The sequence below is a fragment of the Xiphias gladius genome, chromosome 18, assembly GCF_016859285.1.
Source record: "Xiphias gladius isolate SHS-SW01 ecotype Sanya breed wild chromosome 18, ASM1685928v1, whole genome shotgun sequence".
NCBI classification, from domain to species: Eukaryota; Metazoa; Chordata; class Actinopteri; order Istiophoriformes; family Xiphiidae; genus Xiphias; species Xiphias gladius.
The window spans coordinates 28,020,820-28,044,598 of NC_053417.1; the positions used below are offsets into that span (position 1 = coordinate 28,020,820).

The following is a 23,779-nucleotide window of genomic DNA, read 5'->3' on the forward strand; positions in this document are numbered from 1 at the left end:
AGAGAGAGCGAGAGACACACACTGGGAGAGAGAGAGAGAGAGACATTGACACACACAGGAGAGAGTGAGAGAGAGAGAGAGAAAGAGAGAGAGACATTGACCAACACAAGGAGAGAGTGAGAGTGAGTGAGTGAGAGAGAGAGAGAGAGAGACATTGACACACACAGGGAGCGAGCGAGTGAGAGAGAGAGACATTGACACACACAGGGAGGGAGAGAGAGAGAGAGACATTGACACACACAGGGAGAGAGAGAGAGAGAGAGAGACATTGACACACACAGGGAGAGAGAGAGAGAGAGAGAGACGTTGACACACACAGGGAGAGGGAGAGCGAGCGAGCTGCAGCAGCATGCTTAGACAGAGTGACGAGCTCCTGCTAGAGGAACAGACCGACTCCTGATTCGTGCTCGGGTTCACGCTGGTTTTTGAACTTCTTTTGAACACTTTTGTCTTTTTGTTTTTTTTGTTTTGTTTTTATTTCAACCCCCCCTCAAACTTGACTCGACAGCGAACGACACCTCGTTCCCTCACAGTTGTTCCTGCCGTGGATGAGTGCAAGAAGCGTGGATTGTTATGTAAGTTTTTCACCGGGGGAGGGCGGTTTCTGCAGGATTTATTACATTTGCATTTCCCGAGCGAATAATTTAAATCTCACCATCGAGGTTTTTTTTTTTTTTTTTTTTGCCTCTAAAAAACCACACTCGATCCGGGTCGGACGCTGCTCGCGGAGCCGGGCTTGTTGTTTTTGCGCCGCGTTCTCTCCTCGTACCCTCACGGTGCACTTGTGAGGACCGCAGGTCGGTAGTCCTGTGGCCCATGTGCACGGCGAACCGAGCTGCGTACAGATGTTGCGGAACGTTTAATCTGCTGCGACCAAAGAAGAGGAAAAGGAAAAAAAAAAAATCTCGATGATGGTGTAGACGGTTATAGTCCGGTTTTATCACGGTTATTTTAAAGTGCGCCGTTTACAGTCTGGTATTTCAACGATCGTGCGTCTCCGGTCGCTGAACACGAAGTTCGAGCTGACTGGTGCCGCGTTCAAAGAGATTTCATTTCATTTTTACTTTTATTTTTTGGTGCTTAGTCGCGTCGCTCATCTATAATCTGCCGCTGTTACCGGTGGAGACGGCGCTGAAAAGTGCGTGAACGGCGGTTTAATAACGCGCCCGCGGTGCTGCTCCTGTAGGGGCGACCCTGGTGGGATGATAGATCCGGTTTAACCGAGTGGGGTCCAGCGAGTCCTGCTTTCTACCTATTTTTGCCGCCGTGGTTTCCTGGTTCTCGAACGCGCTCCGGGGTTTGAACGTGTGCCGGCGGTGGGGGTTCACTGAACTTCCTTCTAGGATCGCGCGGCGGCGATTAACAGTCGGGCCGTTGTTCGTTGGACGGGGCAGGTAGGAACAAATGCATCTGCGGGTCAACGAAGGCTCCTCGCTAGAAAAGTGCGGTAGACAGCGCAGGGGTGGAGTCGCCCGGGACCTCGGAGCACATTGGAGGAGAGTTATGTCGGGGGAATGCCGACGTAATTCAGGTGACTGAGTGGTTCCTCGGACCTCCCGTGCGCCAGAAAACGCATCCAAAGGGTTTAACGCGTGTTTCAAAACGCGTTTTCTGAAAGGCGCGAGTGCGCGACCCGAACCGAACCGTCCCTCCGCGTGTGTGCATCCACTGCGGGACCTCGGGGGAAAGTGTGCAGGAAACTTCAGCCGTAGCCGGTCAACTGGCCTCGGGTTCAGCCCTCAAGAAAACTTGTCCCCGTGTCTCTCATTCGGTGAATTAGCGGGGCTTTTTTTCCATTTCTTCCATTGTCTATTGATCAGAATTATTTTTTACCATTGATTGTTTAGTGTATAAAGAGAAAGAAGGTCATGAGAGGAACCCATCGCAGTCTGATGGAGCCTAAAACGATGTCCTCGGGTGACCAACGGTGCCAAGAACCCAAAGATATTCGGTTTACAATGAAATAAAGCAGAGAAAAGCAGCCGATCTTCCCATTTTGGAGCCTGGAGCCAGCGAGCTGTTGGCATCGTTTTGCTTGGTATGTGGCTGAGATGATTTATCAGTTGTCAGAGTAGCTGAAAAGGAGCCTTCCTTCGATGGGAGAGGTGGTCGAATGGATGACTTCGGCTCTTATCCTCAGGTCAATTTGACCTGCATTGGAACCAAGTTAACCAGTTCACGTTGTAGGTGCTGCAGATCCTGGGTGCATTCCCCGCGCCGCCTCTCCACCCTCAACTTTAAAGCACCCGCACGTTTTTTTTTTTTCCTTTCATATCCAGTGAGTCGAATGTTTTGATTCAGTTGCCGACTCGGTAACGTTTGTACCGGGGTCCCCGCAGAGTGCCAGAGCGCGACCGGAGCGGCCTGTCGGCGGATGAGCGAGTCTCGCCGTCGTTTTGAATACGACGCTGACAGCTGTAGTTGCGCTGGCCACGTTCGCCGACATTCCTCTCGGATGCCAGAGGCAGCCAAGAGTCCCCCTGGGAGCCACACCTCCCCGTGACAGGGATGCGCTGATGGGAATGTAATTGCCGGAGTAATGCACCTCATCAATGTGTTACAGCAGCCAAGTCACATAAATAACAAAAAAGACACAAATTATATGCTCTAACTTAAAGAGATTGATAAACGAATGAATGATCTCCGTGCACTGTCCCAAAGAGCCACGTATTATGTTTTTAATTATGGTGAAACTAAGAAGATTTGAGCTGTTTCCGACGAACGAGTTCAAGCCGGTTGCCAGCGCGACCTGGAGAGGGGTTTAGCCGTCTGTCGGCGGGTAGCTACTGAGAGAAGCGCGGCAACCGGGAGCCGCCCGGGAGCTCGCAGAGCGGCCGGGTAGGGGGGGTATACCGTGTCTCAGTCTGTACGACGGGCAACAGAGTAGACAATGTATAAACTGTATAAACTGTAGGGCTCGATCTGAGCTGGAAGGGGCCATAAAGTACATGACAGACAAGGAATGCAGCCCCCAGCGACAGACCCTGAGGAGCTGACCCCCCTCCCCACACACACACACACACACACACACCCTTAGGGCAGTGAACAATCCCCTCTTGCAATGCGGTCCCTAATCTCTCGCCACCAGACACAACTTTGATTTGAAGCCCCCCCCGTCCCCCGTGTCCCCCTTTCGTGGGCCCCTCAGCCTCTGCCCTCCATCCTTCCTCAGTTCTCCTGATTCATTCTCCCCTCCCTCCCCTCTCTCTCTATTACTGCAAAGACACAGTTACGAACATTTTGTGCCAGGACACCGAGCCGGGACGGACGCCCGCAAAATTATCGCCGTTTTCGACCAGAAGCCGGTGGGTTGAGCAAGAAGGGACACTCAACCAAACCGCCGGTGCATTCAAAGCACAGCTGTGGCGGTGAGCTGATGTTAGCGGCGCAAGCTGTCAAGATGGCCTGGGCGTTAGGTCGTGCTCCCTTATAAGATTGGTGACATGTGATTTATTTATTTTTCCCAATTTAATATTTACTTTTATGGGGACAAATAAACAGCAAACTACAGCATTTAACCCCCAATATCGCTAAATGCATTGACATTGTAAAATGCCCATTGATTTGAAATACTGCAAGACTTTGAATGGTTTGGCAAAATCTATGACTGTTGGCAGTTCTGTATTATCTCCGTGTATATCAGCACCTCACCCAGGCCAATGAGGTTGGTGGTCACATTGGTTTTGTTTTTTTTTTAGACTGTTTTTTGGGGCCATTTTTGCCGTTACTTGATGGCATGCAGTGATCCGGCGCACAGGAAACATGCTGGGCCCGTGCTGGATTTGAACGGGGGGTGCATCTCAGACCTCTTGGGGCCCTGTGGGACACCATTTTCTCCTTTAAGTGTTCTTCTTTTTCGCCCCGAGTACCGTTAAGCTCGTCATCTTGCAGACTGATCACGCCGCATCTCAGTGTCTTTACAGGCTGTTAAAATAGTTTGACTCTTTAGCTTAGTTGCTGACTGTGCGATGCATTTTGGTTTTGTCCAGCGCTTGTCACAAGAGAGTTGAATGGTAATGACACGGGGTTTGCATTAAGCCCTAACGAGGAAGAAAAAAAAAAACCTCACATATTTTCCTCTTGCATTTTTCTTCTATTAGATTAAAACACAACACCAACTAAAAACACACACACGTTCCTGCCTCTGCACACACATGCTGTTGGGGGGGTCCAAAATGCTAACGAGTTAATAGAAATCAAACGCGACAATGAAATCCGTGACTGTTCGCAGAACTAATATGAGAGTTGATATAAGTTATTATGAAACTAAAGGACTTTATGGTTCCTCAATTTGCGATCACACAACCGTGTAAGTGACAACAGCCACGCTCTAGACTTAAGAGCCGTTGGGTCTGACGAATGGGGCCACTGACGAGACACGGGGCGCTTAATTACACACGTCACCAGAAGAAACCGATCCGGATCTGAGTGTGGAGGGATGCAGAGACAGACAAGTGAGCAGGTACCTGTTTGGCCTGAACGTTGTCCGTAGGTGAAAGGTCAAAGGCACGGGGAGCAGGAGGGGGCGTCGGCGTCATGTTTGACTGATGACCTCCTTTTCCGCTCGGTGAAGGGAGAGTCCCTCGGCCACTGACACGCGCTGACGTGAGTTTGTTTCACTCAGAGGAGACCAACCTCTGCGCACTCTGACTCATACAGAGAAAAGACTGACTCCTGTCAGCCCGTCACCAAGGTGTGTGTGCGTGTGTGTGACCGGGTATTACTCATGTTGCACGGTCATAAATCTTTTCACAGTACCTCTGTGGTGAATCATCTTCCTTTAGGGCTGACAAGGGTGATCTTCCGCAGCGTAAAACCATTGAATCTTAGGCTCGGCTTAAGGTTTTGATCTTCAAGGCCGTATTATCACAACACTCCCATGTCAGATGTACATCGGGAGAGTCCCTGGCCGTGAAGCGACCCCTTTGTAGGCTGACTGCCCTGTAAGAAGTGGTGGGTGACGGTGTCTTCGTCTTGGCTACGTCATTGCAGTGCAGCTAACGGGATGTGTCCTGTCCTGACCGTGGCGTGACAGGGGAGACACTGCCCCTGGGAAAATGCAAATAGGGAAATCTGTGAAAAAAAAACCAAAAAAACCCCTGCAACTCTGAAAGATACGCCCGTTGAACTCATATTCGCTTTTGGCTGAGGTGAAGAGTCAGTGGCTCAGAGGCCGAATTTTGGAGCGAGGACCGTGGATCTCGTCCCCCCTTTCTCTCGGTGTAGTCTCAGTGGTGACGCTCTCCTCATACATTTGATATGTGATTAGTGTGCTGAGAGACAGAGCCGGAAAAATCCCGAAGGATTAGGGTAAAGCCCGGGGTTAGGCTTTTAGCGGTTCGGTTTAAGGTTTAAGGGGTTAAGTCAATGCATGTCCTGTGTGCGCGCGAGCATGTCCTCTGCGTGCAGGATGCACCTGGTGGTGTCATTCCTGCGGTTCTTTTGTGTGCGGTCCGCGGGTGGGGAAAGCCTGACGGTGCGCGCGTCTCCAAATATACAAAAATACAAAACACACAACCATCCCGTAGATGCACTTATGTGCTGTGTGGACACAGTGTGTAAGAGAAACGGCCTGGTCGCCACCACTCGTCGGTGAACGGCGAAGGTCAGTGAGCACCTAAGGACCACTTAAATGATCCATTAATCTATCTCTAATATTTCTTTTGATTTGAGTCAACGATGACGTCTTCAAATGTCTTTTTTTTTTTCAGTTTACGATATAAAACAGAGAAAAGCAGCAGATCCTCACATCTGAGAAGTTGCCGCCAGTTTATATAGTTTCCTTGATACATGACTTAAAGGATTATTTTCCATTTTCAGTCGATCGACTAATCTGTTAAGGGATTAATTGTTATAGCACTATTTGTATTTTACAACCAAATGCCCAAACGCCTCAACACTTTAATGCCGTCCAGTACAACATTCCTGTATTAAAGTTGTTGTATAACAGGTGTTGACTCACACCTGTGGTTGTTTGTGAGGTTGTAGTTTGTTGTGTTGTTGTATTAGGTTGTTTCTAATAGTCTGTCCCTTTCATTTACATACATGGATGTGCTAATATGTTAGGGATAATCTGGACTCTTATTAAATGCAATACCACCTTGCACAGCCTCAGAACAACCATAGGATCTTGCTTCTCTTACACACATTTGCACTCTGATTAAATGATGCGTAGTATTTAAGGCAAAACTGCGGCGTTGGGTTGAATCAATTGATTTCTGTTTTTCTCGCCTCTCGGCTTATTTTCTCCTGCACAACCACTTTCCTTTTTCTCCTTGATGTGTTTCTTTACAATTGTGTTTTTCCTGCCTTATTGTGTGTTTTTTCTCCGTGCAGATCAATGTGAGTAAAACTAAAACAGACGATCTGCCGGTCTCTCTGTACAGGCTTGTTTGACAAAGCCATTCACCTTGTTACCTCCCTGAAATTTAAACCTAAACACGCACGCACACACACACACACACACACACACACGCACGCACACACACACACAAATATCCACGGTAGGTGTTTGTGCAAACCGCCATGGAGGCCCAGGGGATTCACTCCATGGAAAAAAGAATGCAGAAATACAGCATACTTAATTTCACCTACAAACGCACACTCATTCGCTCCTTTTGTTCACTCTCTCTTTCACTCAAGCACATGCGCACACACACACACAGACAGACGGACAGACAGACAGACAGACAGACAGACACCCTGACAGGCCTTTGTGTCTGTTTACCTCAGGTTTGTATGGACATGTCAGGTCTGCTCCCGGAGAAGCCGGAGTTGTCCTCTCCTGTCCCGGGCTTTCTCTCTCCGTTTCTCCCGATACTTTTGTCCTCTGCGTCTGCTTTCTCCTCCCTTTCTCTCAGCTCGCGGGCAGCAGCCTCAAAGCTGCTTCTCTTGACTCATTACGAGTCTTTCTTCCACCAGAACGACGTCTTGTGTCTGTCAAAGTGGTTCGGAAAAGAACAATGGGTTGCTGTGTGAGCGTGTTCTGATGTGCTATCTGATGATCATACAACAATAGAAACTGTAACATGAACAGACACGGGAGGACAACAGCTTAAAGTGAGCGTACAGGCTGCTGTGCAGTCTCATTGAGAATATTCATCGGGTTTCCATCTTGTTCTAAGTCTTATATTTTGAGAATTACGTATTTCAGAGTGTCTTCTGATAATTCCTGTGCAAACGTAAATTTCTATCACTTTGACTTGGGTTTTCTGCCTTTCTTGTCTCTGGCTCTCCTTGGTTCTCAGCTGGCCCTCAGTGGTGTCTGATAGATACTCTTCTTTCCCTGCTGGTACCCGTGGTTGTTTCCGTGGCCCATGAACTCGTCAAACACGTACACGCTGTTGCGAACGTCTTTCGCTGCTCACAATGCGCTACGGTTGTTTTCCATTTTCTGTTGTTCCTGTTCCTGTTCCTGTTCCTGGGAAACTGTCACACAGTTTGTGCTGCAAAGTCTGAATCAAGCTCATTATCAAAGCCGTGATTGTGGAGGCTTCATGAACAGCTACACATTAAATTAGCTTTTGACTGTTAGCAGGGAAGTTTTTCCTCCCAATAGCTTTACAGAGTCTTGGCATTTGTGCGCCTGCAACAGCCCAGTGTGCCTCAGACTTATGTTCATGTTGGACAATTCAGGTGCAAAACTCTGTTCATGTTTATCGTCTGACCGTTTCCTGGTTTGCGTCTCGTCCAGGTTTGAGAAGGAGTCGGGAAAGCCACTGGACCAGTCGACTGCGACAGCGATGCCTTCCAACAAGTACTCTGCTGCTATCATGGAGGAGAGCAACAACATCACTGCTACTGTGAGCCTCGCGCGCACACACACACACACACACACACACACAGGGCCACTCCCCAAACTCTCTGTGAACCAGCTGTGGTTTAAAATGATGCCCCGACAAGGGTGCCAGCATGTTATATGAGTCTAATTAAGAATGTGTTGGTGCGCACGCGCACACACAGGCACACGTACACATTCGCCACAGCTGCATCTACACAAAGAGGAAATAGGGGGTAGATGGAGGGAGGAAGGAGAGGAAGCAAGGAAGTGCAGAGGGAGTAAAGAGACATTAGCGCAGCACAGTAGCGTCTCTATACCTTTCAGAAATAGATTGGCTTCAGGTACTTCAGGTCTGCACACACCCTTTTACACACTGTGTCATGTGTAGCCGTGCGCACGCACGCACACACACACACACACACACACACACACACTCACACACACACACACACACACACACACACACACACACACACTCTCTCTCTCTCTTTCATAACTTGCGGGCGTGTGTACAAAGACTTTTTCACATGCACGCATTCACACACTTTAATGGGGCTCTTGTCGTCCGTTACTATTTCTTCCTCTTTTCCAGTCTCATATATCACTCTGTCTAAGAGGGACACTTCCTTCCCTCCGCCATCTGCTTTCCTTTTTTTTTCTTCTCTCGAGATTTCGTTCACCATCTCCTCTTTCTCTTTTGCTCCCCGCCTTCCCTTTACCCCCCCCCCCCCCCATTTGTCTTCATTTTCTCCGCATTGTCACAGCTTTAATCCATCTTCTCTGTTGATAGTTTGCTTGTCTCCATGTTAGCCGCTTTAGCTGCCATCTTATCATGCGTGATATGACAACCGGAGTCTGGAGGTATTTGCTTCAAGTTAAGACAGCTTGACGGCAGGCGGGTAATTACTTATCGCTTCTCAGATCGTACACTGGAGTTTGCACCTAAAGTGACATGATCTGGTGGGAATTTATCCGGAACACTTCCTGTGTCGGGAGTGCAGATGGTTGTCATAAGTAGTGTTTCTGTTAAGCCACGGAGAACAGCTTAATCCTTGTTTGCCATCGTGTTTGTTGAGTTTTTCAGCCCTAGTTCTCCCTGAATTTGACCTCACAGTAGTTTGCATGAGTGAACAGACAGAGCGGATTGGTGGCGGTTGAGGAGACGAACTCCACAACCCGCTCCGTTTAGTAACTGTTCTGGAGATTTTGATCATATCGCTTGAATGTCATAAACCTCAGTTTGGAAGGAATGAATTTTGTCTCAAACTCCCCCCTCCTCCAGAAAATCATCACAAAATCAGGGGAGCCATCAGCGGAAAGCAAACACATGTCACCTTCTATCAGTACCCAATTCTAGGTAGAAAAAACAACAACTGGTGGTGCCTTTTCCAAACTCTGACACGTAATAGCTTTAAGCTTGTGTAACCACAGGTGACTTAGAAGAAGAGCATGATATTTAAACAGAAACTACACCTGACAGAATAGACAAAAGAAGAAAACTGAGAAGCTTGTTGGTCTTAACGGAAAGTTTGAATTCTGGGAAATGTGTTTGGGGGTCAGACATAAATCCAGGCCTGAGTTAGGAGGACGAACATATGAGTCACTTAGGACACGTTCTTAGTTAGAGCAGCAGCAGCAGCAGCAGCAGCAGCAGCAGCCTGAGGGCAGACAGGGAGAACACAGCCTGGATGTGAAAGACGGAGTCACCAGACTGTCTGTGGGTAAATAAAAGTTAAATAAAACTTTGGTTTGAATGGCAGCGAAACATGATGATTAGAAAGTGCAGCTAAGAAAACAGCAGTGATACAGAAATATGCAGTCAAGTAATTTACTGCGGGGATCGTTCCAATGTCCCAGGTTGTAGTCAGGACGCCACAGACGTCCAAATCATCATTTATGACACGTGGCCGTTGACGGCAGACTAACGATGCCTTCCCTGTAAATGCAGAGGTGTGACACTGGCGTAACCAGGCCAGTGTTTTCAGTGGGGAGTGCAGCTGAGCAGCTCCGCGGTAGTGTTTATTCACAAGCCCTGGCCGAGCTGCAGCCCAGTCTGGTGTCTTAAGTCCGTTCCCTCTCCCAATAGCGTGCCCGACCTTGGGTCACGGTTCGGCAGAGCACAGATTAGTGGTTAGGCTCAGTGTTACTCACCAAAACTAGTTGTGTGTGAGGTCCAAACAAAGTCATGAATGCATTTTTTTCCTCGTGAAACATTTGCAAAGTCAGGTTTTCGTCAAAGTTTTAAATCTCCATTGTTTACATCCACGTTTACTATCTCGCAGGTTTCCTTCCCGTCTTTGTTGGTGCGTTGCAGCAAATCTCGGCACCTGCAGATCAGAGCAATAGTTTGAAGCCATTGTCAGGAACGTGCATCGCCTCATGCGCGTCCTCGTGCACCTGCACGAGACAAACGTAGAGAAACGGCCCTGTGGTGCTACTGGAGGTCAGTAACTCCAAAGGTCACCTCTAAGGGGAAACACAAAGTGAGAGGGAAACAAAGATCTACACAACACCGGCGCTGACAAGAATCGGAGGATATGACTGCACTGATTTGCGCTTATGTGCTTATTTGAGTTATGTAACTTAAAATATCTATAGAGTATCAGAGAGGCCGGAGGCACTAGGTTAAAAAAAAAACATTAACATTACCTACAAGGCTTCGTTTTACACTCCACTTTGTGTAAGCTGCGCGAGTTTGCTTTTTTGTTGAGACTCGCAGCATCGCGGACAAACTGCTCCGACAAAATCGCCGGGGGCACAAATCTAAAATAAAATCATGGCTCTTTGTTAACAAAAGACAACACCGTCAGAGCCCTGAACCCCCTTGGGTGAGGATTTACTGCATGCAGCATTTTGGAACAGTCCTGTTCCAGGGTTAGACCGTAGACCTGCATTTCTAATCATCTAGGCCTCGCTAAGATGTTTTGACAGCGCAGTCAGAGCGCCTCGGGGCAGACTGTTGCTCACTGTGGAATGTGTGTGTGACGTATGTTGGTGAAATAAGCACACTGCAGGGCTTTACGCGCTGCTTTACCACACACACACACACACACACACACTGTCATATAGTACAGGATGCATGAGCTGAATAGACACATTCCACATACTTGTCACATTTTTATTGCTTAATCTTCTGAGGAACTCTTTTCATTAGCAATAGTCATCATAGCAACCGTGCTAGCAGAGGCGTAGTGGTGGTAGAAATAATAGTGGTGGTAGAAGTTGCAATATTTGGAGTTAATGGAGGACACTGACGATGATGATAATGGTTTACACAGCTGCCTGGCCGACATCACGTCCAATTTCCCGTTCCCATCCGAAACCACTGGAGCTGGAATGAGCAGTTAAAGATTTCACACAACGCGTTTGAAGAACTCATCTGACGCTCACGTCCAGAGCTACCCCCAGGGGCTGAGAACGGAGAGGAGGAGAGAAAGACTCCAAAGACTAGGGATGCGAGGGACGTCTGGAAACGAACCTTACAATGACAAAGTTTTAGTGCTTTCTTTTCCTTTTTTCTAACTGGAGACGCAGCAGATTGTGTGTGTTTATAATTTTCCCCTTCATTTCAAATGGTTTTCGGTTGTGTTTACTCCCCTCCCATTTAATCCCCAAGAATTTGTAGCCACAAAACCTCTGTTTCTGCTCCTTTTCTCTGCAAGTACACAGAGAAAAGGAGCCCCCCCAATCTACAAAAGCGGACCTGGTCTGGTTTTGTCCGGACAGGGAGAGGGAGAGAGCAGTAGAGATTTAAACAAAATGAGCTGAAAAGAGAAAATAATAGAGGGAGGGGATAGAAGAAAGTTAGGATGAGGTGAATGAGGGCAGTGAAGTTTCGTTCCTGTTCAACAGCGAGAAAGAATTTTTATGTCGATTTTCTGCTGCCGTAAAAAAAAAAGAGAGAAAGAAAAGAAAATCTTAAGCTTAATGCAAAGCATTGTCATCTTTATGTATGAAGGCCTTCGGTGTTTTTTAAAAAATTGTCCAAGTTTGCAGACCTTGAAACACGTTTATGCATGATGACATGACAGAAAAAGCCAATTAGTCATGTGAGTTGAGAGACGGATATGAAAATCATCTTCTCAAAAGTATATTCCTGTTGCCCATTCAACACGTTGACCTGTCACAACCCACCTCAAACGAAGGTTTGATGGGATATGTGCTACTTCCAGCCTCGGCTTCTAGTGTGATCATTTGTAGTTCAGGTAAAAAAACATAGGGGGTAGAAATTTACAGGGCTCCAAAGGGCGTAAGAGGGTAACATGAGATTCCTTGGAAGCAGAGGGAGATTACGGGAGGTGGAGACGGATGGAAATGCCCCGAGGTGAGCGCTTGCCTGGCGGGGGGTCGTTAGGGGTTAAGGGTCGAGTAAAAACCTGAAGATGCAAATAGGCCAGAAAGTCAATAGGACAAGACACACACACACACACACACACACACACAGACAGCTGATGTAATGATAAACTCCCTCATCTGTCACCACCCCTGACATGCTGCTGCTGCAAATATGATATATGTGACTTAGATAACACAGTTAGATCAGTTAAGACACAACCTTTGAAATTTGGCCTCTGTACACCACCGTGACGGATTTGAAACAAAGCCATCAAGATGTGATTGAAGTGCAGACTCTCAGCTTTTATTCAAGAGGTTTAACAAAAATATCACGTCAACCGTTTAGGAGCCGTTTTGATACATACTCCCTCTTTCTCAGTGGCTCAGAAGTAATTGGACAAACCACCATAATTATGAATATCAGGATTATTATTAATAGTAGGATGGAAATCCTTTACAGTCAACGACTTCCTGAAGTCTGGAACCCATGGACGTCACCAATGCTGAGCTCTCCTCCCTTGAGATGCTTTGCCAGGTCTTTACTGCAGCCGGATTCGGTTGCCCCTTGTTTCTGGGTCTCGCTGCCCTCAGTTTTGTCTTCAGGAAGTGTAAATCGTGCCCAGTTGGGTTGAAGTCAGGTGACTGACTTGGCCATTGAAGAATACTCCATTTCTTTGCCTTGAGAAGCTCTGGAGTTGCTTTAGCGGTATGTTTTGGGTCATTATCCATCTGTACTGTGAAGCACCGTCCTATCAGTTTTGCAGCATTTGGCTGAATCTGAGCAGATAGTACAGAAATGTACTCTTCAGAATTCATCCTGCTGCTTCAATCAGAAGTCAGATCGTCAGTAAACACCAGCGACCCAGTTCCACTGGCATCCATACACACTGCCTCCACCATGTCTGACAGATGATGATGGTCTGATTTGGATCATGAGCCGTTCCTTTTCTTCTCCAGACTCTTCTCTTCCATCATTCTGGCACAAATGCATCTTGTTTTCATCTGTCCAAACAGTCTGGTCCCAGAACTGTGCAGGCTTTTTTTAGATGGTTTCTGGCAGAGTCTAATCTGGCCTTTCTGTTCCTGAGTGTTACCGGCGGTTTCGCACCTTGTGGCGAACCCTCTGTCTTTCCATTCATGACGGCGTCTCTCGATTGTGGACTTTGACAATGATACGCCTTCCTCCTCCAGAGGGTTCTCGACCCGGCCGGATGTTGTGAAGGGTTTTTTCTTCACCAGTGAAAGAGTTCTGCGATCCGCCACATTAGTTGCCTTCCGTGGTCTTCGAGGCCTTTTGTTGCCGCTGAGCTCAACCGAGTGTCCCCTCTTGTTGATTTGGCCTCTCCTAACGTTTCTGCCATCTGTCTGTCAGGTTTGTTTTGTTTTCTCAGCCTAGCGAAGGCCTCCTTCATTTGCATCAACGTCTCTTTGGAACGCCTATCGAGAGTTCCGTGTGAGCAGTTACCAAATGCAAATTCAACACCAGACCTTTTATCTGCTCAATTTGTCATGAAATAACGAGGGAACAGGCCACACATGGCCATGAAACTGATCAGCTGTCAATTGTCCAATGACTTGGAGCCTCTGAAAATGAGGGACTGTATCAAAATGGCTGTAATTCCTAAACGGTTAATGGGATGTTTCTGTTAAACCCCTTGAATTAAAGCTGAAGGTCTACACTTCAATCACATATCGATGGCTTCGTTTCAAGTCCACTGCGGTGGTGTCCAGAGGCAAAATTATGGAAACTGTGTCACTGTCCAAATACTTACGTACCTAACTGTAGGTAAAAGACATTTTTTTTGTCCTACTTCTAGTTGCCAAAACCTGAGGCTGAGTGAAAAATGTGGGACTTTTGCAAACTTTCCTCAGAAATGGGTTCGGCTGCATTACTAAACCTAACCAAATCTAACCAGCTATTGAGGGACAACAACCAGGCAAAAAGGATACGTGTCACTGTCCAGGTGGAACCTTTTGCTAATACTGAAGATGAGTCAGGGTGAATGAATCATGTTGTTACCTCAGCATATGCAATGTGTGGTTTGGCTGCCATGTCTGTTGGTTGTAATCGCGCTCCACTCGTGTTTCTACGGTATGTTTCTGTGGTTAACGCGTCCTGCAAACCAGTGTTTTGTTTTTTTTCTCTCCGCTGTCAGTTTGTAAGCCAGATATTTCATCAGAACTGGCTGCAGCCAGTTCCACAAATCATGATTTGTGTCTGTCAGGGAGGCCCGTAAAAGAAGAACATTGAAAGTCCTGAGTCATTTACATCTGCTTCTGCATTTCTCATGATCGCTTTGAAAGGTAAACCATATGTAGTTAGACTTTTATTATATATTTATTACATTGTTTTTAAAATACTGTGCAAACCCCCCCGACATTTTTTAGTGCCACTTTAGTTGTTAGTTGTTGAAAAAAAAAAAAGGTTTGTGGGAGAGAACTGACCTCAGGCAACCCTGTTAAAAAAAAAAAAACAAACAAAAAAAACACCCAACATGATGAAACAACCATAACCAGGCCAGGTTTGATCAAGTTGTTTTCAATACCGATCTAGAATCCATGGCAGCAAGTGGCTTCTTCTGAAAAACAAACAAACTGTATCTCAACTTCGCAACTGCGTTTGTGCAGAACGGCACGATCGCAAATGCTGACCCAGTGTCCCACATACTGATCGGTGTGTTTGACTGCCCATGATTTGACTCTGGGGTCAAGAGCAAGATCAGAATGTTTCTCTTTGTTTTATGGCCCCGCTGAAGCTGTGTAGTGGGACCGTTGGCTCGTGGTGACTGCAGCGCAGACATCGGCAGGAAAATCCCCAGCAGCGTCGATATCTGAAGTGTGTGGGGTTGTTGGGCACCTGCCAGGTGTAAATATGTGAATGTGAAACATGAAGCCGCTAAAAAGAGCCTCGGGGTCAGACTGTCTCCCCCTCGTGTCATATTTTATGTTATAAAGTGTCGGTTAATGACGGAGGGACGGCAGCCAAGGCCAGTGAAGTTACAGCTGCGCTGCGGGGATTCGGATTTCTCCCCGCCGTGATCCTTCATCCATGGCTGTTAAGGATCAGAGAGGACACGGGGGTCACGTCCTCTGAAATGTATTTGCCCAATTTCATTTTTCCCATTTCAGTTAAGAGCAGAATCAGCGGTCTTTCATCACATTTAAGGTTCATCTTGAGGCTTATGGACAGTTTTATTAGACTGAAACTTATCCTCCATCAACGCAACAAGTTAAATGTGTAAGATTTAAAAAGCTGATTACATGAATGCGCTCAGAGCGACACACGGGCTGCACTGGAGCGGAAACGATGGGTTGTTTAATGGATTTGTCGACGGAAAATTCATCGGCCGCTATCTCAGCCGTCACAATGCCAAACATTTGCTGGTTTCAGCTTCTCAAATGAGACAAAGTGCTGCTTTTCTGGGTCTCCTATAATAGTCGCTGGTCATCTTGCACCAAAAGATGTTACGATGGGCATTTTTTTCCTGGTGTTTCATGGACCAAACGAGTAATTAACCAGCAGATCGATCAAAACTGAAAGTCACGGTTACTCGCAGCCACCAGACGGCTACGATTTTCACGAAGTTGGGCCGTGGGAATAATTTGACTAATGGGATAATCACGCAGAAGTCTTCACACGGGTACAAGAAAATGTGCTAAATCCAGTGTGAAACCTCCCATCTCCCCCTTCCCCTGTTGATCTTTCCACTCACACTCCGCAGCTCTAGTCTGCATGTCTGTCCGGGCGGGTGGACGGATTACTGCTTTGCACAGTAGTTGAAGTGCGGTATAAACATCTGTGCCGGCTCTGGCGGCAGCTTTCCTCCTCCTCGCTCGGCGGTGGCTCCCTTACCTCCGCTCTCCCCCACAGCTCCCTCGCTCGGAGCCTTTTCGTCACGCCGAATCTCCCCCTGCACCCTCCTCTGCCGCTCACCTTCACTTCCTGAAATATGACGAGAAGACGCACGCTCACTCGGCGGTCGGGCTCTTTACACGTGGGTGAGTCCGTGGCTAGACGGAGAGGGGCGGCGGCAGCTGGGAGCTTGTCGGTCTGATTCCTGGTGCTCCCGGGTCAGCTCATCTCCGTCTCTCCCTCCCTTTCCTTACCTCCGGAGGCAGTTCTCGCTCTCAGCCGTCCCGAGCGCACACTTTATGCACAAGTTCGCTGAGTTCATTTATTATAGGGGAAATCTGGCTTTGCAAACACTCACACACGCCGCACGCATTCCCTGTTTTATGACGCTGAACAATCACAAACAGCCTCAGATACACGTAGCTGCGATTTCCTTTGAACAGTCGGCACGATCTCCCGGTTTTCCATCTGCTTCACAGCTGCTCCGTCTCCAAACCGCTCTGTTCCATCCTCGTCTTTTCTGCTGACTGGTCCGACAGATCCGTGCATGTTCAATAAAAGATCAGAGAGTGAGCTTTGGGAGACTGGACAGCTGGTGGATTTCTCCATTTGGTAATGAGGACATAAATTTCAAAACCGTTTCACGTGACGGGGCTAAATGCCAGATGATGTTAGCTGTATTTAACCGTTATTCAGAAAACAAAGCCTCATCATGTATGAGTCTAAAGTCCTGCTTTATTTTTTTTGTTTCATGTTTTTTCAGCAAAAAAACCCAGAAATGGCAGGGTGACGTAGTTTTTAAAAGTTTGTTTATATCACTTTCACCTCTGCAGGGGTGGACTGGGAGCTTCATTCAACTGAGAGAAAGTTTATGCCTCTTTTCTCCCCGTGAATCCTTGTGCTCAGGCAGGCAGGACGCAGGAAAGACTCCACATCTCTAAAGCTACCATATACTGAATGAAATACAGTTACTGTCCACATTATATCATACTATGTCGTTTTCATCTGTAAGCTTCCTGCCTCAAAGATGCCCCGTGGAGTTTTCTTGTGAGCAAACAAAGGTTACGTTCAGCGTCAATCACCGAAACCCAGCGTGTGCATCCTTGAGGTGCAACGTACCTGTCGTGTGCATTTCCTTCCTCATGACACATTTGCAAAGTCGATTAGTTTTTTCTATAGTACTTTACATCCAGCGTTGTTTCTATCAGTGTTTCCTAGCTCGCAGTTTTTCATCGTCCCCATGTGGCCACCACCTGTTGATCAGTGGATATTTGCATGTGCATCCCCGACGCGCCTCCACGAGGAAAACGAAACGGGGGACACGCTTGTAGGAACGCAGCTCCGCAGCGCCGCTACGGCTCTAAAACTCCAGGGCGTAGCTGATCGTTTGTGTCTCGTTGCCATTACGGGTTGTCTCGGTGTTGTACGCACGCGCGCGCGCATGCATGCACATACATACGGTATGTATACGAAACCACGCCAACATCGCAAGCGCACGCACGCACATTTACACAGGCCCGCATGGCAATCTCCCTAGGTGTCACAGAAATGCGCCAGTGTCTGTCCACCTTCCGGAATTAGGTGGAGTCGGGACTCAAAGCGGGAAGTTGCAGGTGCGAGTCCAAACAGAGTCCAGCTGAGCGCGGTCGCGGCTGGCGACCAGGCGATGCGGAGAAACGCTGATAAAAGACTTCCTGGCCACTGTGTGGCCCCGAGCTGATCCCTCCGTACCTGCCGGATCCCCCGGCCAAGCAGGTCGCTCACTCTGAACAGATCCCTCACTGTCACCGGTGGCTAACACCTCACAGATTCATCATCCGCTGTGTTATTCTTGCACGGTCTCTATAGCTTTTGTGTTGAGTCAGGCGCTGTTGGACATTTGGGCGTGCCTGACGGTCTCCGACGTGTGAATTTGTCTTAATACAAGAGCTCGATTGCAGGGTTAATGTTTGATTTTGTAGTCTTTGCATCCCTTCTGGGACTTCGGCATGTGCAGGGCAAGAATTTGTTTCATTAACAAAAACAACGCCCAGGGGGAAGGGAGGGTTCGGCCCCATGTTGCAAAACACATTCCTACCCGGGAGCTTTCCTTTTAAGGTGATTTGTCCTATCAACAGTGTCTTTTTTCTTTTCTTTTTTTTTGGATACCTTTTGTTTGGTCAACACAAGAACAGTATCGTTACAGACAGTGTTTATCTGAGGTTTAGGGAATGTTGAGTGTTGAGGTCAGGTCCTGAGCGTACAGCCAACGGATAAAACACACCTTCATCAATCACAACGCCATCATCCTCAGCTCTGATTGGGCTGGCAGATGAAGGCTGTGTGGAGGCGGAGGTGCGTTGTCCCTGGCAGCACTTCCTGTTCGTCCCTAAGTCGGGGCTGGATCTGGGCCCACATCTGACCGACGATCCTTTTAGTCTTTACTTCTTCGTCACTAGCTTCTGTAAACTTGCCGTTAGACTTCTGCGGTTCATTATAAAATAATGATGGGAAGAGGAAAAGTAAAACAGAGCCGCGAAGCGCGAGGAGCTCGCCCCACTGTAAATTCCCATTTCAAATTCTTCTCAAAGTAGAAGCACAGGAGTCTCCTGCGTAACGTGACGATGCTAAAGGTTTACGTTTTGACCTGCAGCTTTAATTATTTCAACTTTAGAGCCCTAAATGTCACAGTACCCACTAGCTTCAATGCTATGGATCTGGACGTGAAATTGCTTAATCTGTAGAATTAGTTTTGCATCGGCAGTTTTACGCTTTATGACCGAAATGCACTCTGGGAGTCATGGTTCACCTCTCACCTTTACGTTATAACGTACCAAGGCTTTTACCTTCAACTTCTTTCCAATGAACTGAATATTTTCTAACACAGTTGTTTACGTTTGTACCGATGTTTTAGTCCAGGAGAGTTTCCGAATGTCCGCCCAAGCCTCCAAGTCCCCAACCGTCACTCACCTAACTTTGTCGAGGAACTGAACAGGGCTTTTACTCTGGAAAGCGGCGGCATCTGAAATAACAACTTCCAAGTAGCGACTCTATTAAACAGCAATTTTAAAAAGATCACGCGGTGGGATTGAACCTGAGGAAGACAGAAGAGACCAAACGTTAAAAAGGAGTGAAATTATTTTACCTATAAAAAAGTGTGAACAATAACAACTAAAGCTCAACATCTGCTCCTACTAATATTTCGATCTTCTGTCGTCTCCTCGCTCTTTCGTTCCTCCTTTCATCACTTCTCTCCTCACACCCTTCCCTTCCTTCGCCTTCACTTCGTTCAACTCTGATCCTCACATCACTCGTCATCGGTTCCCGTCGGATCGACCTGGCTGACGTTGTTCTCCCTCTGTCCTCAGGCGGCGGTGAACGGGGACACGCCTCCGGCCGAGGGCCTGTCAGAGAACGACAGCGGCGTGGAGCTGACCAACGAGAACAGCCCTCTGACCGCGGCCGAGCCGCCCTCCCCCTTTAGCCCCAAGCAGAACGGCGACGCCGCCTCCCCTCAAGGTAACGAACACGCATCAACGCAGCGGTTAAGCGTCTAGATACTGACTCTCCACCTCAGAATGCTGGATTTGAAATGAAACGGTCGCCCTGAGCTTCAAGTTCTGGCGCTCGGTTTCAGTTTGAGGGTGTCGGGCGTCCTACAATGTAGGAGCTGTAGCCCTCTTCCATCCATGGTGGTAAAACTTTATTTTAGGACCCGTAGTTTCCTGTAATTTCCAAAGAAAGAAACTAATATTGAACTCTACCTTTTTATAGGATGCGCTCTGGAAAGGGCAACGCAGTTTATCCCTATTCATAGTGAACCTGGAGACGGCCTTCAGTTGGTACTCTCCCAAACCATTATTTCCAGGCTCGTAGCTACAGTTTCGGACATTAAGGTCTCAGGTCTCTGACGTCCTCAGTATCGTCTTAGGGAATTTGGGGGTTTTAATGAGTGTACATTCTACAATTACACGTAAATTAAACATAAAGGGCTATAAAGGTAGATTTTTGTAGAGCATAAATGATTAAATTTGACAGTTTTAGGTTAAAAATACAACTTTATATGAAGCAATTTCATATTTCCCCACTAGAAAATTATTCCCGGCATCATGGGGAAGGCTTTGAAACAGCATGTAGATATTTGTGGGGGAGATAAATTGTGTGGAAAAGATGTTTCAGTAGTTGAATTGATATTGAAAATGTGGAAAAAGATGTTTTATGGGTGGTGAGCAAAACATTCCTTAGGGCGGGTGGGAGTGCACTGGAACACTCTGAGCTCTTGACCTCGTCATTTTCTCGAATCGATATCTAGTGTAACCGGCAGAGTCTTTTTCAGCAGGTTGGCCTGACGTGGAGAAACGTGAAATTTCTCTGCAAGAATAATTCAATTTTTTCTCTGCTCCGAGTGGAACAGTTCATTCGTGGGAATTCATCTGGAAGTCAACAGCTGCTTAGAAACTCAACACAGAGTCGCCACTTCAAAATAACTGTTTTAAATAGCTGAAGGCATTAGAATCCGAAAGACCTGTGAAATAAAGCATTAGCACTGAAACGCCTGATTTTAGGCAACCAGAAGGTATAAGACGAGTTCAAATAAAGCTAGATGGAGTCTTGACATTTAACATTTTGTGTCTAATCCTGCCCTGGACGCCAGCAGGCACTTGGTGTCCGTTCTGCAGCCAGCTTCGCCTTCTTTCTTGTTTCAGGGACTTTTTGACTTCAGTCTGGTCTTTTCACTTTCCACTGTTCGGCCCTGTGTTTAGGAACACTGACCTGCTGCATGAAAATATCGAGTTTCTTTTCTGCCATCTGTCTAACCCTCTGTCGATCTCCTGCTCTCTCTCTCTCTCTCTCGCTCCCTCTCTCTCCCGCTCTCTCTCTTTGCAGATGGTAATCAGTGCACGAGGGGAAGTAGGAAAAGGAGCAGGAAGAGGTCTGAAGAGGAGGAAAGTTCCTGGGACTCCTGCAGCGAGGTATGGCTACAGACACACGCTTGCTTTTGTGGTTAATAAATGATCTTTGGGGAAGTGTAAATGTGACTTTTAATCCACTGTGTGTGTGTGTGTTTTTTTTTTTTTACAGGAAAAGGCTTCAGGAGCATCTCAGCTGGGCTTGAGACAGAGACCTCGACCAAGAACCATCTTCCAGGCCGGTCTGACGGCGCACACAAACGCCAAACCTCGCAGACAGAACCGCAAACAGGAGCACAGCATGTTACTGGTAAAGATACACACACACACACGCACAGACAAAGTTTAGTGCCACCAGACACACAAACACAGACGCACACACAAGTGGCCTGAACCAGTTTTTTTTTTTTACCTCCATGCACAAGTGTCGATCCTCCAGAACCTCGGACCTAATTTTGATTTCGCCGAATGTCAGATCAGTCGGAATCAGGTGCTGTCCCTGCTACTTGTCAGCACATGCTCTTTTGATCCTTTGTACTTAACATAGTTGGCGGTTTTCAGTTAAGCTTTGTTTATTCTCCCCCACATCCTGGTTCCTCTATAAAGAAGCCCGTGAGAAAGAGGACCGATGTCCAAAACTGGAAAGAAGGCCGTGTTCCGGTCGTAGAAGCCGGTTAATTTTCCCGTAAACACACAGATTTCACCTGTTACATGAACAAATCAGAGAATAAATTGATCTGGGTGTGTTTTCATAGCAGCACGGCACTCTTCACATTCTCATGTTTAGAGTGCCTCTGCAAACACACTTAAAAACACACCTAACAGCGGTGTCGGGGCAGGGATAATGGCAGCTGGCTAAACAGAAACGAAAACCTGCAACACTCCACCTTCCCCTCTCCTCTCAACTCAGTCCGTTCTTTGGTTTTTTTGTTTTTTCATTCTTGGTCTTCACTGTTTATTTTCAAAATGCAGCTTCTTCCCTTCCCCTTGAGTCCAATAAAGGTTTCTCTCGTCCTCTCTGTCAGTGCGCTGGTGGTCCTCGGGCCGTCGCCATCCTGACCGGTGGGGTCCCCGAGGCCCCGCGTCTGGAGCTGATGGAACAAGACTCCAAAGACTCGGCCCAAAGCAGCAGCACCTCGTCCAGCTCCGAAACCCAGCCAGAGTACAATGTAAGATACGGGAGATTTTGTCTGTGTGTGTTTCTGAGGGGAGACATTGACAAATGAGTGCACGGAGGAGAAAGGATAGAGGGGAGAGAGGTAGGTATCGGGACTAGAAACGAGACTCTCTTCATCCCATAGGGGCAGGCAGATGATCTGGAAGATCTTCAAACAGCACATCTGCAGATGCTAATCCCTTGAACCGCGCGTATGCGGAATAGTTGCCTTTCTTTGTATTTTTATATCGTGTTTGCACTGCTGGTCCCTTTGGATTTTAGGCCTAGGAAGTGTATTTTAAAATGTCAGTGTGCTGTTTGTTGGTGGTATCAATCACGGACTGACATGGGAGGAAAACTGAAAGCAGAAATGCCCCAGATGTGTCTAAACATGTGTTTCAGTCACCAGTAATAAATACTGTATTATCCCCAGGGCAGTCAGACGCGATTTGTTCCTAGAGGGATTACTGATATACCGAGATATAATAGTACCGACAGACAGGAACCCGGCGACTGTTTATTTAGCGTTTATTAGCTTCTATTCAGTGAAAACTGAGTTGGGCCGTGGGAGAAAGAAAAAACTCGTCGTCTCAGAACTTCAAACGATGAGTCAAAGAAGCAGATTTTATTTTTTCTACATTCCTTGGTTAAGAAGAAGTCTGAGTATCGGCTCTGTTTCTTTTCCACATCAGCAGATGTTCAGCTATTTTGAACTGTCTTAGTCTTTCCACCACTCCTGCACATTTCATCCACCTCATCTTCACCAAACGTGGTACTTAACATATTTGTTTTTTGCCCGGCTGTACCGTCACTTTCGAGCCGGCTGACAGATCCTTGTAGACGTGGTCTGCGTTTGAGTCTGCGTTTTGCAGCTGCAACCAAATGTAGACGACACATGTTCACATCGGAGCGACGCTGCAGAGGGGGAGGACGTTTTTCCTATGGGTGGCGCTACTCCACCAAATTGTGTTTAGTTGTCGTGTGTCTTACTCGCTTTAAAATTTGCATGATTCATCAGGACAGGACTTAGGTGTTCCCCAAAAATTGAATGGTTTAGGACCAGGGTGCCTGTTTTGATTCAGATCAGATGCGAAGTTGAAAACCTTATTGTCTAGTATTGATGGAACAAATTTAAAGGATTGTGCAGCTTCACAGGTTTGAGCCGAGCGAAACCGACGCCTTCTTTTTTTCTGAACAAGCCCCAAAATAAAAACGTTATTGTTCTTTGGCCCTTTTGATCACAGTCATAACCCTGGTCTTCAGACTCTTTAAATTTTACAACCAAAAAGTCAGAACGAGTCTAAGAGATACTGAAGTTACTGCGGCAGAAACACGGTAGAAATCCAAGTCGTTTTTTTTGTTTTTTGTTTTTCTGGTATAAAAAAGGGGAATATAGTGCCTCCTGTTGAGGACCTTTCTGTGGAGACAAGCCACAAGTCTGAACCAATTCTACGTGAACAGCTGTTGCAGTGATACGTGGATCCTAAAATGCTGGCACAGACCAAAACACGCCTAAAGCAGTGGCGGGGCGTTGTATTGTAAAGGGTTACGCTGCGGATCAAATACTATAATAGTGCAGAACTGAGTTTGCAGACATCGGAATTATACCTAGAAAGCGTCCTTGAGTCATGATGAGAGGAGCAGAAGAAAAAGGGTTAAGGAGGAGCAAAGGGGAAGAAAAGGAGTCAGAGAGGAGTGTGAGACGCAGGAGAGAGAATATTTTAGAAAGGGGAAGTGGAGGTTTGGCAGCGAGAGAAAGAGGAGGA

At 47.1% G+C, this 23,779-nt stretch overlaps 1 protein-coding gene across 4 annotated transcripts in view; it reads left to right on the forward strand.

Annotated features, from left to right (window-relative positions):
* Positions 1-23,779, forward strand: part of dnmt3bb.1 (DNA (cytosine-5-)-methyltransferase 3 beta, duplicate b.1) — a 40,902-nt gene that overhangs the window by 1,909 nt on the left and 15,214 nt on the right. For 2 of the 4 annotated variants that reach the window (XM_040152159.1, XM_040152160.1), the window contains exons 1-6: positions 385-575; positions 7,694-7,802; positions 19,316-19,466; positions 20,835-20,920; positions 21,030-21,167; positions 21,883-22,026. In XM_040152159.1, coding sequence (XP_040008093.1) covers positions 574-575; positions 7,694-7,802; positions 19,316-19,466; positions 20,835-20,920; positions 21,030-21,167; positions 21,883-22,026 — 630 coding nt within the window. In that variant the 5' untranslated portion in view covers positions 385-573. Of the gene's footprint in view, positions 1-384; positions 576-7,693; positions 7,803-19,315; positions 19,467-20,834; positions 20,921-21,029; positions 21,168-21,882; positions 22,027-23,779 lie in introns of those variants that run through there. The other 2 variants (XM_040152161.1, XM_040152162.1) reach the window with 2 other exon arrangements.